At 44.2% G+C, this 17,426-nt stretch overlaps 1 protein-coding gene across 7 annotated transcripts in view; it reads right to left on the bottom strand.

Annotated features, from left to right (window-relative positions):
* The window catches only part of CDKL1 (cyclin dependent kinase like 1), a 58,185-nt gene that overhangs the window by 39,262 nt on the left and 1,497 nt on the right, over positions 1-17,426 (bottom strand). The window contains exons 1-2 of one of the 7 annotated variants that reach the window (XM_027569995.1): positions 12,213-12,248; positions 11,592-11,692 (exon numbers count right to left, since the gene is read on the bottom strand). The exons of 5 other annotated variants lie outside the window; for them this stretch is intronic. In XM_027569995.1, the coding sequence (XP_027425796.1) occupies positions 11,592-11,618 (27 nt within the window). In that variant the 5' untranslated portion in view covers positions 11,619-11,692; positions 12,213-12,248. Of the gene's footprint in view, positions 1-11,591; positions 11,693-12,212; positions 12,249-17,426 lie in introns of those variants that run through there. One more of the 7 variants, XM_027569994.1, reaches the window with a different exon arrangement.

Below are 17,426 nucleotides of genomic sequence, written 5' to 3'. Positions count from 1 at the left end.
CTCAAATCAGGCCTAGGACCTAAGAGTAGCAGAGATACAACGCAGACAATGGGTAGCTTCAACAGGTCTCTTATGCCAAAGTCAGGGCTCTGGTGAGAAAAGAACGGGGCTCTGAGATCTGGAATAGAGACCTCTAGGGTAATGAACCTGAGAATCCTAAACTCTCACATTTCCCTGAACCCCCTGGGCTGGGAGGAGCAGCTTCTGTGCTTCTGCCGTAGGTGAAACACTTCGTCTCATACAGAGACCCTGGAAACACCTGTCTTCTGGGGAGGATGATGCGTGTCCTCCTTAGATCCTCTCCCCACCCCCTCCTAGGGCCCAGAAACCTGTATAACTAGGACGACGTGGCAGTGTGCTCAAGCCGGGCAATGTGGCTCTCGCCCAGGAGGAAACACCTGACAGAATTACAAGCCCTGGCTCATGTGTACCAGCAGGAAGCTTGAGAGCCTTGGACCATGGTAGTGGTGACATGTAAGGCTAGAGAGGGAGAAATGCAGTGACATGGGAGTACTGTCTTGTGACTGACAAGGACCCCTGGACACAGTCTTTCCTTCCTCCATGAAAGCAGTAAGGAAGGCACGGGGAAGGAGGTCACTGGCATCTTTGCGAAGCTCAGTGCTGGCTGTCCTCTAGAGGCTGGAGATGCTACCATGGAACGCGGCTCTCTGGTTCCAGATGGAGTGAGGAGATTCCCAAGTGGCTGAGACCTGGTGCTGACCGTGGCGAGGTATACGTTACTCCCATCACGGGAAGTGAGGCCAGATGCCTTATCTCCCAGAAACCCGTGCTGGTGCACAGATAGGAACTCACTCACTGCGGAGTTCTCGTAGGTGGGACAGAAGAGCAGCCAGCTGGTGTGGTCCTTGTGTTACCAGAAGAAATGGAGAGATGGCAAGCAGAGGGTTGATGTCGCCTGTCAGGATGGAACACTGAAGTTTCTCACCCAGTTTCTAGATCTAACGCAGTGTGTAGACCAAAGTGTTTTTGACTGAGTCACCATGCTGAGGCATCCTGCAACGCCTCCACAAGTACTCCTCAAGCCTTTCCCAAAAGGATCTGTGGCTATTCACCAGAGTGACTGGGGAAAGGGAAAGTCTAAGACTTTTCAAGGGCCATGGCTGGCTACCAAGTCTAAGGACCCAAAATGCTATCATGGCCCCAGGTTAGAGTCATGCCTCACTGTGGGCCTAATGTGTTCCAAGACCCACTCTTGAGGTTATTTCCTCCACTCCCACGGGCATAATTAGAATGGATACACTTAGTAGTTGGCAAATCTTCACATCGGTTCCACAACCTGTGGAGTAAGAGCCAGTATGGCAGAAAGGACCAAAGAGAAGCCTCTGAAACTGCACACCCTGCAGCACAACCCTGGCCAAAACAGCAAATCAGAAGCAAAACCACATCTCAAGAGTAAATGATGGATTAGCACCATTAAAGACTTAAAGATGCAGGGGTGATAGTCCACATCATATCCCCGCTCAATTCACCTGGTAGACTGCTATAAACTCAACCAAATCAGAGCTCCAATTGCAACTGCAGGGCCAGATGTGGTATCTTTTCTGGAACAGATCTACACAGTCTTTGGCACCTGACATGCAATTCGTCAGTTCATGCATTCATCATTGATCTGATGAATGTATTCTTTCCAATTCCTATGAGTAAGGAGGATCAAGAGCAGTTCACTTTTTGTGGAATAGACAGCAGTTCACATTCACCGTCTTGCCCAAGGCCTACGTTAGCTCTCTTGCTCTCTGTTGCAGTATGGTCTAAAGGGACCTTGATCATCTTGACATTTCATAGAATATCATGCTGATCTACTGTATTGATGACATCAAGTTAACTGGACCTCCTGGTGAGTAGGAAATGACAAGTATTCTGAATGTCCCATTAAGACACATGTATACCAGAGGGCAGGAGAAAACCCACTGGGGCATGTCATGGGTAACGTTCTAGGGGTCCGATGGCTTGGGGCATGCTGGGACATCCCCTCTAAAGTCAAGGACAAATTATTGCACCTTGTATCGCCCACCACTAAAAAAAGGCATTGCATTTGGTGGGTCTCTTCAGATTCTGGAGGCAGCATATCTTATACATGGGCACCAGGGAATAGTTCTTGGGAATGCTGTTCTAATTTACCAGGTAGTTTGGAAGGCTGCCAATATTGAGTAGGACCCAAGACACAACTTTACAGCACATCAGAGCTACCCTACCGTCCAGGCCATATGATTCAGTATATCCAATCATACTAGTGCTGTCCAGCTTCTGCTGTGTCACGAGCCCCTCAGAGAGACTGAGTACGGACCACGGGACATCAAGGGATTATGTGACCAAGAGCTTCCTCTTGGGCACTGGGTAATAGAGATCCACATCGTAAGACTGCATGGAGGTTGCAGCAATCCACTGTGTGTGAAAACTATGCCTTTGTGATCAGGCTCAAGCAGGTCTGGACGGAACAAGGGAAACGAAAAGAGGTGGCCTATTCTCCGTGTCATCTATTTTATTGCTCTGTCACCTGTCTCCTTCAACTTACACATCTGGTTTAATGGGAGTTTCCAAGTAATGGAGGAGAAAAACCTCAAGTCCAGCTTGCAGATGGATCAGCTCATTATGCTGGCACTAGCTGAAAATGGACTGCCACCATACGGTAGCCCCACTCAGCAGGGGCCATGAAGGACAATGGTAACAGGATATCCTCCCACTAAGCATAGCTTCAAGCAGTGCACTTGATGGCTCACTTTGTACAAAGGTAGAAAGGACCTGAGATATACATGGACCCGTAGGTAGTGGCAAATAGCTCGTCTAGCTGATTAAGAGTCTGGAAGACCAAGACTGGAAGATCATTTGGAGAAGAGGCATAAATTGTACTTGCGGGAGTGAGTACAGAGCTTGAGGATCTTTGGGCTTCATATTCATGCCCACCAGAGAGAGCATCTATGACAGAGAAAGCACTGAGCAAGCCGGCGGGAGATGTCTTTCTGGTGGGTGTCAGCCTATTCTGTCCTTGGCCACCCCGGCCTGTGTGACTGACCCATGAACTCGGTGGCCATGGCCGCAGGAATGGTGGGCGTGCATGGCCCCGGAGCCCTGCCCCCTCTCTGCAAGGCTGATCTGACTACTGCTGCTACTGAGGACAACCTGACAGGAGCAAAAACTGATACTGGGGCGCTGATATGCACTGTACTTGAAGGAGACCAGCGGCTGTGGGAAGAGGGTAGTGACAACTCCTTACTGGAACTGATACTAACTTCAGATAGGGGTTTTGCCTTTCCTGCCTACACCACAGTCCAAGGGCTTAGAGAATGTCCGCTTTCCTGGCATGGGAGTCCACACAATGTCAGACCAAGAGGCCCATTTTACAGCAAAGGAGACATGACAATTAGCACATGGCCAAGGGATCCACTAGTTCGACTATATGCCTCATCGCCTACAACCAGCCAACCTAATAACAGAATGATGGAATCTGTACCTCAGTTCTTTAGGGGTATATGCACTGACCTACATGGTGCTGTGTCTTCTGTGGTTAATCCGTGGGTCTGGGAACCAGGAGCAGAAATAGGATCGGACCAGGGCACCTGGGTGGCTCAGTCGTTAAGTGTCTGCCTTCGGCTCAGGTCATGATCCCAGGGTCCTGGGATCGAGTCCCGCATCGGGCTCCCTGCTCAGCGGGAAGCCTGCTTCTCCCTCTCCCACTCCCCCTGCTTGTGTTCCCTCTCTCGCTGTGTCTCTGTCAAATAAATAAATTAAAAAATTAAAAAATTAAAAAATAAAAAGAAATAGGATTGGACCTCTCATCATCACTCTCGGTTATCTACTTATGGAAATCATGCTTCCTGTTTGCAATATTCTCTCAAATTTGCACAGCTTTATGTGTACATGATGACCAAATGTCTATTAATAGGTGATTAGTTAAATAAACTGTAGGACTTTATATTATATTCAAATGAGAAAACAGTATGCAGCTGTTGAAAGAATAAAGCATATCTATATGTGTTGACTTGGAAAGATGTCCAAGATACAGTGTTAAGTGTAAAACGGAAACTATAGAATGTATATACAATATGATAGCATTTGTATCTGGTTTTTAAAAAAGAAATATATGCCTTTGTGCAAGCACAGAAACCCTCTGGAATGATACATGAGAGAGAAGGGCAAAGTCAATTTCTTTTTCACTTTATATTCTTCTGTATCTTCAGTTTTTTTTCTTACATGAGCATATATTACTTTATCATACAAATGTTTTTTTTTAAAGATTTTATTTATTTATCTGACAGAAAGAGACACAGCGAGAGAAGGAACACAAGCAGGGAGAGTAGGAGAGGGAGAAGCAGGCTTCCCACTGAGCAGGGAGCCCAATGCGGGGCTAGATCCCAGGACCCTGGGATCATGACCTGAGCCGAAGGCAGACACTTAATGACTGAGCCATCCAGGTGCCCCCATACAAATGGTTTTAAAAAGCTTTACGTGTCTTCACTATATTATAAAACCAAAATAAATATTTTGAAGTTAGTTTCAGAGAACTAGTTAATACATCACCTTCGGGCGGGGGGGGGGAAGCTATTTTCATTATTTAAAAAGCTACTGAATTACCACCACCATCTCTAGCCTAGAGGAAAATATTCTGCACCCCCTCATGGTGTTGCTGAGGAATCCTTCTTTAGCACTTTTGGTAAAGGAAAGCTGTCTTCATCTCGTATTTCCTCCAAATGCCAAGAATCCCATGGTAGACACCCTGGCTAATGTTTTGTTTTGGGGACAACTAGAGAAGGGAAAGGGTGTGACATATGAAGTGGGAGAGTACATGGGTGGAGAGGTGGAGAGGGGCCTGAAATTTATTTATGGTAGGTTTCCTGTCGACAACATGGATGAAAAGAGTATACCAGGCTAGTCCTCTGGCCACAGACCTAGGCTGAGATCTCTTCTGGATTCCTCTCAAGACCCAGCACAGGCTAAGGATGTGCACAGTGGATGTTCTATTTGCTTTGTTGTCTAATAAAGTACATGAAAATTTCCAGAAAAGAAGCAATAGTACAAATGTGGTCAAAATGAAAATTAACAATGGCATAGCCAAAAATTAATGCAGCAACGTACTGACAGAAATAAATTATTTGTTTGGTTTATGCAAATAAACTTCCACTGGTGTAGAAGTCACTTTTCATTATTTTAACAAAAGAGGAATTGAGCTCCAAGTTTTCAACCAGGCAATTTTATACAAAAGCATTTTTACTACAGTGCTTTTAAAGTTAATAAGTAATAAAGAAGGTTAATAACCAGCAAGAACATATGCCTGTAAAAGCAAAATTGTGCCTAAGACATCAGTCCTCCCAAATAAAAAGGTGAATTAAAACAGTAAAAAAATTTAAAGGGAAATTAAATACAAGCCTGGCTCATTTAAAAACTTTTCCATTCAATATAAAAAGCACTACCTTCTAGTACAGTTTCATTATTTTATAATGGCTAGCTGTAACACAGGTTGTCTACTTACAAATTTCATTTGCTGAAAATACAAGTAATTCAAGTGGCCAAAAAAGTAATAGCATAATTATATCTTTTATCAACGTGCACTATAAAATCACTTATTTTCTCCTCCTGCTCTGCGCTATTTTATTTTCTACAATCTAAGGTGTAGACAGGATGTGTGTAGGAGCATTTAGGACACTGACACATACTGGTATGTGCTTAATCTCCCTACAAACTCAGTGTCTCTACGAAGGTAATGAGCCACTAGCCTTTTGATTTCTGCTTTTGTTGTTGAAGTATTTGTCTGGTAGCTTTATTACTTAAGGGTTCATTACACAGCAGAAATATAATCTTTCTGATAAACAAGTTGTGAGCTAAGCCCAAAATTCTTATAATAAACAAACAAAACAGCCCATTACTATTTGCAGTTAGTACATTATCTTGTACAAATAAAATTAAACAGGTCTCCACTTGTTGAACAAATAGGGAAAGATGATGATAAGTGGGATTTGTTTGGTTTCTATCACTGTGGGCAAGGGAATGCTCTGCTTTGTCTTCCACACTATTGACAACCAGTTCCCATAAACTCCCAACATCTATGTATTAGTGATGAACATCAAGGGGCCAGATCTGCAAGTCTCTAATGAGAACATCGGTATAGAGTGAAAGCCATACAATCCAAAGGCCCAAAACTGAGTCTGTGGGCCAAACGTCTGCAGATGGGCTCTGTTTGGCCTGAATGGTGTTGGACATTTAAAAAATGTGTCAACATTTTTTTTCTTTTTAAACTTGTCAACATTTTAAGGTCAGCTTTCATTCTCACTAAAAGGAACCAGGGGTCCTTGGAAAAATGGTGGATTCCAGAGCTGGGGCAGGATGAGCCTGGTACATTTTGCTGGGACACACAGGAAGGAAGTACTCAAGGAACAGTAGCGTCTGTCAGGACAAAGGAGCAAATGTGTGACCATTTGAGAATCAAAGAATCACAGTGACGGTTTGTAACAAATTGAATAAAAAAAAAATCCACAAATTCTCTGTGATACTAGAGTGTGTGTATGAGGTGGGGCGTGTGGTATGTGAAAGAAAGGTTGTGTGTTGTTTTTTTTTTAACAGAAAAACCATAAGTAGTGAATGCAGAAAGAATTGTTGAAAATCACCATTTTACAAGAACTCTTCTTATAATCGATTCAAGCAAAGATCACTTGGTGAAAGTTGTTGGGATACAAGGTGGTCACACAGTCTCAGCGTATCTCCCCACAGATCACGCACTAACTATAAAAGGGAAAACGTTTCTTTACAATTGGGAAATCTGGGAGACCCATCTCGATCAGGAGATCGAAACTGAGGGCAGCAATTAGGGGCCACACTGACACCGTGAACTTCCTGCTGAGAACCAGAGGACACACCCTCACACCTGCAGTGGAAACGGCCACAGTCTATGTGGAAGCACATTCTGAGAAACAACAGGCCTGCACCCTTCAAAAATGCCAATATTCGGGGCGCCTGGGTGGCTCAGTTGTTAAGCGGCTGCCTTCGGCTCAGGTCATGATCCCAGGGTCCTGGGATCGAGCCCCGCAACGGACTCCCTGCTATGTGGGAGGCCTGCTTCTCCCTCTCCCACTCCCCCTGCTTGTGTTCCCACTCTCGCTGTGTCTCTCTCTGTTGAAAAAATAAATAAAATCTTAAAAAAACCCCAAAAAACAAAAAACAAAAGTGCCAATGTTAAGAGACTAAAGAGACATGACAATGAATTGCAATGTGTGGTCATGGATTAGAACCTGGATTTAAATATACAGCTGTAGTTACGGTTATGGTTATAGTTGTAGTTTTAGTTACATAACCATTACTGGGACACTATGAGAAACTTGAGCACAGGCCCTATGTCAGATGATGGTGTTGAGTCCATGAGAAATCATATTGTGGAAATCATATTGTGGTTACACAGAAGAATTCTAGCAGATTCATGCTGCATACTTAAGGAAATGATTCAGCTGAAAAAGTATGGTGTGTGTGTGTGTGTGTGTGTGACAGAGACAGAGACACAGAAAGGAAATGAAGCAGAATTTTCACAACTGGTTAATGAATCTAGTGAAGGGTACAGAGGCATTCATTATATTATTCTTTCCACTTCTATCTATTTTGTAAGTTTTTGGTGTTTTTTTTTTTTTCAAAACAAAGATTGGTGGGGAAAAAAACCCAGGAGGTTTTACATAAAATTCTGATTTCTGGCTGTTTAAAAAAAGACTGAAAATCTAGCACCCTGGGCTTGCATTGTGTGGGCAGAGTGGTGACCACCCGCCCACCCTGGATGCCACGGAGTCTCCAGCCTGCCCCGTGCCCACCTCCCCATCTAGTCTCACACTCAGCCCACTTCACTCCTTTAGGTCTCCACTGTGATCCCCACACACATCTGAGTTTGTCGTCTCACATAACCCATCACTGAGCGTTGCCGAATATGGCTGAAACAAATCCATTTGGACAAGCCAATGAAACAATGGGCTTGACCTAGAAATGGCACCTATACTAGCAACAGCAGGACTAAATTCTTTTTTTGTTTGTTTGTTTAAAGATTTTATTTATTTACTTGAGAGAGAGAGAGCACATGAGAGGGGGGAGGGTCAGAGGCAGAAGCAGACTCCCTGCTGAGCAGGGAGCCCGATGCAGGACTCGATCCTGGGACTCCAGGATCATGACCTGAGCTAAAGACAGTCGCTTAACCAACTGATTCTTAAAGATGTTACAGAATTTCCCAGTGAGACTTCTACTGAGTTGTGAAATATTATTCAACGAATATTGGGGAAGTATTTAACTAATATTAGGGGAGCAGAAGCCCTTAAAAATTATGAAATCTCTAATTAGAGTCTAACCTAGGGAGCATTTACATGGTGCTCTGTTAGCATCTGGTGGAATGGGGCCCTGGCACAAGTGCACGTGGAATTAAGCACTTAAAAAGGGCTTGAGTAACAGGGACCCTTAGCAGTTGTACCTGCCACAGCACCTTATCGTCCCTGGGCTGGTCATTTGCCCAGCAGGATTTCTGGTCTGGTATTTTCCAGCAGCGACCCTCTCAGGACAGATGTCGTGAAGTGCTTCACGTCTGGTGCCTCCCTCTGGTACGAAACCCCACCTTTCTGCCTCCCCCCCCCCCCATGTGTCTTTCTCTCCTACGCCACTGCCTTTATTTTGACCCTCCGCTTTCCTGCCCTTGTGTCCGTTAAGGCTGCTTGACCACTGTTTGCTGCTTGCCCCGGAGCACTCTTGCTCCCTTCAGCAAAGAGTTAGCGTAGCAATGCCAAACACAGACATAGGTCAAGATGATGAGGTGGGCCAGGTTCCAAGCCGCAATGGAGTGGCCCAAGGTCACCCAACAGCTCTGAGCCAGCTCAGAACTGCAGTTCTTAACTGTGGCTCCTGTCTCCAAGGAGAAATAAAGCCCCACAGCCTCACTGGAAGGTTACTGAAAGTGAGACCATAGGACAAAAAAGGGAACGCTCTGAATATTCTGTAGGCTAACCGACTGAGCCACCCAGTAGGTTATTTCTATTCATGATTGATTAAAATCAAATGAGAAGATGTTTCTGGCACACAGAATACGCTCAATATTCTCACCTTCCCCATCCCATGGGCTTTTCTCCCCCGTATTTATCCCCAAAGGAGTCTTTTGACACTTTGCCTGATCATCTCCCAATGAAATTTTAATTCCACAAATACACTGTATATGTGTATATGTGGTGTACGTAATCTGTGCTTCAAACAGTAAAAGTTACACTCTCCGCACCCATTCCCCAAAACCAATTTTCATCCTCTTGGGGCTAATACTGTTCTCGTTCAGAAGGCATGGGTTGGGACGCCTGGGGCTCCTGGGTGACTCAGTTAAGCATCTGCCTTCGGCTCAGGTCATCATCCCAGGGTCCCAGGATTGATTTTCTTGCAGGAATCTTGTCTCTCTGTGTAATCTAGCTTCTGTTGTGCCTTCCCCACTTCCCATCCAAAATATCTTTATATGCTTGGGGCGCCTGGGTGGCTCAGTCGTTGGGCGTCTGCCTTCAGCTCAGGTCATGATCCCAGGGTTCTGGGATTGAGCCCTGCATCGGGCTACCCGCTCCGCGGGAAGCCTGCTTCTCCCTCTCCCACTCCCCCTGCTTGTGTTTCCTCTCTCACTGTGTCTCTCTCTGTCAAATAAATAAATAGAATCTTTAAAAAAAATCTTTATATGCTTGAGCCCTCGTTACAGAAAGGTGTTGAATTTTTCCTATAGGGTTCATGGGCCATATGCAAATCAGGAGATGTCACACACGTAGGTGGAAGAAGTTCTTCTACACCATAGCTTGGAGATAACTGTGGGTCCTGTTACATAAAGATTAAGGACAGTGTATATGAAGAATCTAGCAACATTCCAAATAAAATAATTCCTCATCTCCCAGCTGGTCGATGAATTGGTCTTTTATTATACTATTATAGCTATTTGTGGCCACGGTCCAGGTTGGTAACTCAAAGTCAAGGCTCCAGGATTTCTCTCCCTCCAAAAATATCAAGTTTTCTCTCTACTGGATTGATACCATTAGCATACAAATATACTTCTTCTCCATATTAAAAACAACTAAAAAACTCTCTTGATCCCACATCCATTTCTCAGTTTCCTTTTTATAATCAAATTCCTCAAGAGTTGCCTGTATCACCATCTCCTCTTTGCTCTTCTCAAGCTCTCGAATCCTCTCTGATGAAGCTTTCATCCCCACCACTCTCCCTAACAGCTCTTGTCAAGATCTCAAATGACCCTCACATCTTCAAAGCCAATGGCTAGTTCAAAGTCTGTACTGATCATGACCTTTGACACTGTTGACCATCCCCTCGTTCTTATTTTTTTTAAGTTTTTATTTAAATTCCAGGTAACATACAGTGTAATATTGGTCTCAGGTATACAATTGAGTGATTCAACACTTTCTTACAACACCCAGTGCTCGTCACGACAAGTGCCCTCCTTAATCCCCATCCCCTATTTCATCCACCCCCCCCCCGCCCACCTCCCCTCCAGCAACCCTGTTTGTTCTCTAGAATTAAAAGTCTGTTTCTTGGTTTGCCTCTCTTTCTCTCCCCCATGATCATTTGTTTTGTTTCTTAAATTCCACGTATGAGTAAAATCATATGGTATTTGCCTTTCTTGAACTGACTGATTTTGCTTAGCATGATACTCTCTAGCTCCATCCACGTCGTTGCAAATGGCAAGATCTCATTCTGACCGTTCCCTCGTTCTTGAAACATTTTCTTCACTAAGCTTTTAAGAACATTGCTCCTGGGATTTTCCTACCTCCATGATCACCCCCTTTTTCTTCTCCTTGGCTGCTTCCTCCGCATCTTCCTGACCTCCAAATGCCGGAGGGCGTTCAGTCTTTGGTATTTGTCTCTCCATTCCCCAGGGCAACCCAGTTTCAGGGCCCTAAATGCCATTGTTATGCTGATGTCTCCCAATTTTATTTCTCCAACCTGGACTTTCTCCCAAATGCCAGATTTGTGTACTTAAATGTCTACATAACTGACTCCTTACGTTTGCATCTCAAATTTAACATATCCAAAATAGAATTCTTGATTTCCTTTCCCCCAGATGTGTACCTAGGTCTCCCTATCACAGATCTGAATGATCTGATCTCTTTGTTCTTATAGTTACTCAAGTCCTGAACTCTGGAGTCATTCTTGATTCTTCATCCCACCATCAGATTCCTTTGTACTTTTCTCTCAGAATAAATTTTGTATCTGACCACCTCTACCACTACCACTCTGACCCAAACCCCGTCACCTCATCCCTGGATTGTTCCAACAGTCTTCTAACTGATCTTCTTGTTCATGGGGCTGGAGTAACAAGCAGCTGTAGGAATCCTTCTAGAATGTACGTCATGCCAAGGCACCCCTCTGCCATAGTCCTCTGATGGCTCCCATCGCCTTCAAAGTAAAATCCACAGTTCCTGCTGAGGCCCACAAGCCCTCGTGTTTGACCCCTCCTCCCTCTAACTTCATCTCCTAGGACCCTCGCCCTTGCTTACTGTGCTGTGGATGCACTCATCTCTTTGCTCCTAGAACATACCAGAACATGCCTAATAACATCACTCAGTCCTGCCTGTGGCCTTTGTACTCACTTTTCCCTCTGCCTGGAATGCCTGCATCGCTCATCTCTTCCCATTTCCTTCTGGTATCTCTTCAAATGTCATTCATCGGAAAGGCTTTTCCCGACCCGGCTCTATAAAAAAAGCAAGCCCCTTCATCACTCTTTACCCCTTTATCCTACTTTATATTTCACCACTCGACATATAATTATTTGTCTACTGTCAGTCTCTCCTCACATGGAGGGCAGGGGCCCAGAACAGTGCCTGCTACATACAGGACTTCTGTCAAAAGTTCCCAGATGAACACAAGCCAACTCCCTTGTGCGCAGGTGTCTCGTCAAAAACGATGGACTGAAAATATTGAATTTTTTTTCCACATTGGAAAGTGAGTTTGCAAAAGGGTAGGATAGCTGCTTTGAGCTCAGTACTGCACTATAATTTTATTACTGTCACTAAATGGTACTTAATTTAAAGTATGTCCTCAGAGTATGAGCTGACTGATGATAACTGTTACAATTGCTTATATTTGTAAAAGCCTAACTGTAACTGGGACAAAATAAGATTCAGAATGAAACATCAAAGGGGTGATTGCAATAGGACTTCCTGGTGAACAGTGAATTATATTAAGTTTAAAAAGCAGTTTATTAGGGGCACCTGGGTGGCGCAGTCAGTTGAGCGTCTGACTCTTGGTTTGAGCTCAGATGGTGATCTCCGGGTTGTGGGACTGAGCCCGGTGCCGGGCTCCGTGCTTAGCATGGAGTCTGCTTGGGATTCTCTCCTTCTCCCTCTGCTCCCCCTCACTCTCTCTAAAAATAAATAAATAAATCTTTAAGAAAAAAGCAGTTTATCAGTACAAACACTAAATCTGTCTCATAAAAATGTCACTTTTTTTTCAAATGGCACAAAATACTGTTATTTGAAAAGTTTCAAATTTTCAGAAAAAAGTGTTTTCTAAAACTATTAGCAAAATCGGTTTTTTGATAATAATTATCATCCTCAAAAGCATTTGCCAATGGATAGTTACATCCTCGTGTATGCTCCCACCCCAAGAACGGGAAGCGCTGTAGTATGCGGCCTTGAAAATTATGAACTGACTGCCGGACAATTCGCTCCCATGATCGTATCTGCCTCAGAGGAAACGATCATAATTTTTAGGAGTCCACCAGCAACTACTGGGAGTTGCTCTAAATTGTAAAATAAACAGTTTTGAAAACACACACACAAGGAATTCTCTGAGGATGGATAGAGGCCAAATTCTATTATAAAATCCGAGGACCATCCAGTTCTTCTGTTGTGCAAGTATTTCATCATCTCAGCTACAGAACCCATACCCTATACACAGAGCGGCAGCTGAGCTGGTGAATCTTCTCCTTCCCAGACAGAGTGCTAAAGTGCATGACATTCAGGCTGCACAAAACCAATGATGTCACCATTTTCATCAATGGACAGTGAATACCCACACATGCACATAAGTACACACATTGTTCACACACCACAGAAAGGTAGCTACGTAGACGTTACTTATAGTTGTCAACCACTCTCTCAGGAAGACTGTGCTTTTGTCTAAAATTGTGTCTTTCCTAAAGGTTTTCTTTTTTCTTTTTATTTTTTTTTAAAGGATGTTGCAGTCTTTTTTTTTTTTTAATGATTTTATTTATTTATTCATGAGCGACAGAGGTGGGGAGAGAGAGAGAGAGAGAGAGAGAAGCAGAGGGAGAAGCAGGCTCCCAAGGAGCAGGGAGCCCGATGCGGGACTCGATCCCAGGACCCTGGGATCATGACCTGAGCCGAAGGCAGACGCTTAACCATCTGAGCCACCCAGGCGCCCAAAAGGTTTTCTTTTTTAATATTAAAATGTCCTTTCTTTTATGAAATGATGGTGACAGTATTTGGTAGTTGGCTTTTAAAAATGCCGACAACAAAAGGGCGTCTGGGTGGCTCAGTCGGTTAAGCGTCTGCCTTCAGCTCAGGTCATGATCTCAAGGTCCTTTGATGGAACCCCGCATCAGGCTCCAAGCCTGTTTCTCCCTCTGCCACTCCCCCTGCTTGTGCTCTCTAGCTCTATCTCTCTGCCAAATAAATAAAATCCTTAAAAATAAAATAGAAATAAAAAAGTGTTCTTAAAAGATACATAAATATAAAGATTTTGGGGATGCCTGGCTGGCTCAGATGGTTAAGCGTCTGCGTTTGGCTCAGGTCATGATCTCCGGGTTCTGGGATCGAGTTCCACATCGGGCTCTTTGGCTCAGCAGGGAGTCTGCTTCTCCCTCTGCCTCTCCCCACTGCTCATGCTCTCTCTGTCTCTCTCAAATGAATAAATAAAATCTTTGACAACACTATCCCAATCTGTAAAAAAATTTTTTTCTTTAATTTTACAGGTCCATGAACTCCAAAAGTCTATGGGGAACGTATATGTGTGTGTGTGTGTGTGCACATGCGTATGTGCATGTGTGCATAATGGAATATTATTCAGCCATAAAAAGAAGAAAATCCTGCCATTTGCAAGGACATGGATAGACTTTGAGGGCACTATGCTAAATGAAATAAGTCAGAGAAAGACAAATAGTGGATGTTTTCACTTATGCATGGAATCTAAAAAAGCGGAACTCATAAAAATAGAGGGTAGAATGGTGGTTGGCAAGGGCTGTAGGGTGGGGGAAATGAATATAAACTTCCAGTTACAAGATGAATAAGTTCCAAGTGATCTAATGTACACGTGGTGACTATAGTTAACAATACCTATTCTATACCCGAAAGTTGCTAAGACAGTAAATCTTAAATGTTCTAACTACCCAAAAAATGGTAATTATGTCAGGTGATGGAGGTGTTAACCACCTTATTGTGGTAATCATTTCATGATACACATGTGTAACAAATATATTATATGTACACAGTGTTACATGTCAATTGTATCTTAATAAATCTGGGGGTGGGGTGCCTGGGTGGCTCAGTTGGTTAAGCGACTGCCTTCGGCTCAGGTCATGATCCTGGGGTCCCGGGATCGAGTCCCACATCGGGCTCCCTGCTCAGCGGGGAGTCTGCTTCTCCCTCTGACCTTCCTCCATCTCATGCTCTCTCTCTACCATTCTCTCTCTCTCTCAATAAATAAATAAAAATCTTTAAAAAAAATAAATAAATAAATCTGGGGGTGGAAAAGAAAAAAAATCCGAAAGTCTACAAATGACAACTTTCTAATTAAAATCTTGGCTGGCTTCTTTCTTTTCGGGAGAAAGCCAAACTCCTTGGCCTGGCATTCAAAGCCCCCTACACCTGGTCTTCATCTACTTGTCTTGCTTTCCTTATTGTAATAGGAGCAGTCAGGCGGTCAGCCCCTGCCGGTTGTCACCTGCTCTGGCTAAGGTTACTGAGGTAACCTTCAGCCTCAGTCCTCCTAGTTCCTAGTTCCCGACCTTAGCAGGGGTCATTAAAAGCGCAGCTCTGCAAGAGGTGTGCAAGGAAAGTACTAGGAACTCAAACTCACTGAGCTGCAACCTTCTGTTGGGCCCACAGAGCTGTGCTTGGCTCGCAGTGTTAGATTCCTCTTCCCACGGGCCACAGGAGCTCTCCCTTGAATTCCAGCTCAGATGGGGGCCCTAAAACATTTGCCTAGATGTCACCAGTTTTTTCCTATTTTCGGGGACTACAATATGTCCCCCGGAGTCAACCTCCAAACCCCAAAGGCCCCCTGGGACCAAGGTGTAGCTTTGTGCAAAGCAGACCTCTATTCCAGGAAATTCCTCACACTGCCTTCTACTGAACCCTGGCTTTCTTTCCTTTCCTTCTCTCCCTGGCCTGCTAGCACCCAGCAGGTAATCTTGGCTAAGACTTTAGGGTTATAACCCATGTTCCCTCAATATACTGCTTTCGACTTATGCACCTTTTCTTCGGAGAGACTCTACCCTGAATGCCTTATTTCTCATTCCATGCCTCCCTAAATACTTCAAAGTCTAGTTCAAACATGCCTCTAAACACTTTAGAGGGTTCTTGCCAGGCCTGGGGACACAAGGTGAATGACACAGACCCTGCTCATCAGGAACCCAGTTTATCAGGAGTGAGAGCCAAGGGGAAATTTATCTTATTTCCCTTCCATGAGTTAAGCATCTGAAACACAGGGTGTACAACTTCATATAAACCTTGTTTTAGGGGCACCTGGGTGGCTCAGTCGGGTGAGCGTCCAACTCTTGGTTTTGGCTCAGGTCAGGATCTCAGCGTCGAGAGAGAGTCCTGTGTCTGGTTTGGCGCTCAGCAGGGGAGTCAGCTTCAGATTCTCTCTCCCTCTGCCCCTCCCCCCACTCATGTGCACGTTCTCTTGCTCTCAAATAAATTTTTTTTAAAAAACACTGTTTTAGGGTGCCTGGGTGGCTCAATTGGTTGAGCGACTGCCTTCAGCTCAGGTCATGATCCTGGAGTCCTGGGATCGAATCCCGCATTGGACTCCCCACTCGGTGGGGAGTCTGCTTCTCCCTCTGACCCTCCCCCGTCTCATGCTCTCTCTGTCTCATTCTTTCTCTCTCAAATAAATAAATCAAATCTTTAAAAAAAAACAAAAACACAAACAAAAAACAAAAAAACAGTTTTAGGCACAATGAGGCTCTATACATATTTACTGAATAATTAAATGGAGAAAATGTGACTTCATTCAAGAAACTTTCAATTTACTGTTTCAGCAAACATTTAAGTACCCGTTATGTGTTGGGGATATCACAGAACGCTGAAAAGTTAGGGCTTTGAAGAACAGACTCTATCAATAATCTAGTCCCATCACCTCGCATAGATTGGGGGAGTCTACATCCGTGCACTTGATTTTGAAGAATGGGTGCTCTGTGCTTCAAAATCAGCCTCCTGTACACACAACTCTTTCCTTTAGGTAACATCATTATTCAGTTATTTAAGAGAACACATCTGACTTCCTAATTTATTGGCAACAACCACTCTTCCTAAGAGCATATTTTAACATTTTTTTTCAATCTCCAGTAACATGTACTGGAGGCCTACTAAGTGCTTAGTAATCCATACAGAGACACAGAGGTCCCCATCCCGGAGGAGCTCAATTAATTCAGGGAGCTACACCTGCAAACCCAGTATTGCTAAAGAGCGCTGAGAGGGTTGAGGCATTCATAGGTGATCTTCGGAATCAGAAAAACAGTATCTCTCCACTAGAAACAGATTGTCTTTTTTTTGGCGTGAAAGAATCCTTTGACATTCAATTATCACCTTCTCCTCTACAGAGGGCCTGAGAAAGTGAAAAACACCCAACAGCCCAAAAGAAAGGGTGAGAACCTGTCCCATGGACAGGGGGTCCCCAGGCCATGGGATGGGTAAATACCGCTGGTCTCACCCCTTCCCAGGGGAGGCTCTCTCGGGGTGTGGGTGGGGGAACCTTGGAAGTGTCTTCTCAGAATAGATAAGATCCTGTTGGTTAAGAACATCCCAAACCGGAAGAGAGAAGTTTCCTATCATCCACCCATTTCAATTTACCCAAAGCCTGCTAATTCACATTCAGGGTCCTCATCCAAACATAACCCCACACATTCAAGCCATGGGAAAGAGAGACATTGAGAGAGGCCTGGAGAAAACAAAGAGGCAGGGATAAGAGAAAATCCCCTGGATGTTCCTCTCACCTCCCACTGGGCTGCTCCTTCCCTCGTCATAGAGTTGGTTATACATGTCCGAACACAGAGGCCCTAACTGTTTGAAACCAAGTTAACCCCACTATGTTCATTACATGTCACACTCTATGTTGGGGTTTAGGTTTCCTCACAGACATTCGGAAAAGCAGCCTCTTCCTATTACAGGAAAAAATGCTCTCAGCTTGTAATAAACTTTTTCCACCGCTCTGATTTCACAGTCTTCTAGGATTAACAAACA

This window comes from Zalophus californianus, chromosome 6 (genome assembly GCF_009762305.2).
Source record: "Zalophus californianus isolate mZalCal1 chromosome 6, mZalCal1.pri.v2, whole genome shotgun sequence".
Taxonomy (NCBI): domain Eukaryota; kingdom Metazoa; phylum Chordata; class Mammalia; order Carnivora; family Otariidae; genus Zalophus; species Zalophus californianus.
This window is presented reverse-complemented; position numbering and strand designations above follow the sequence as displayed.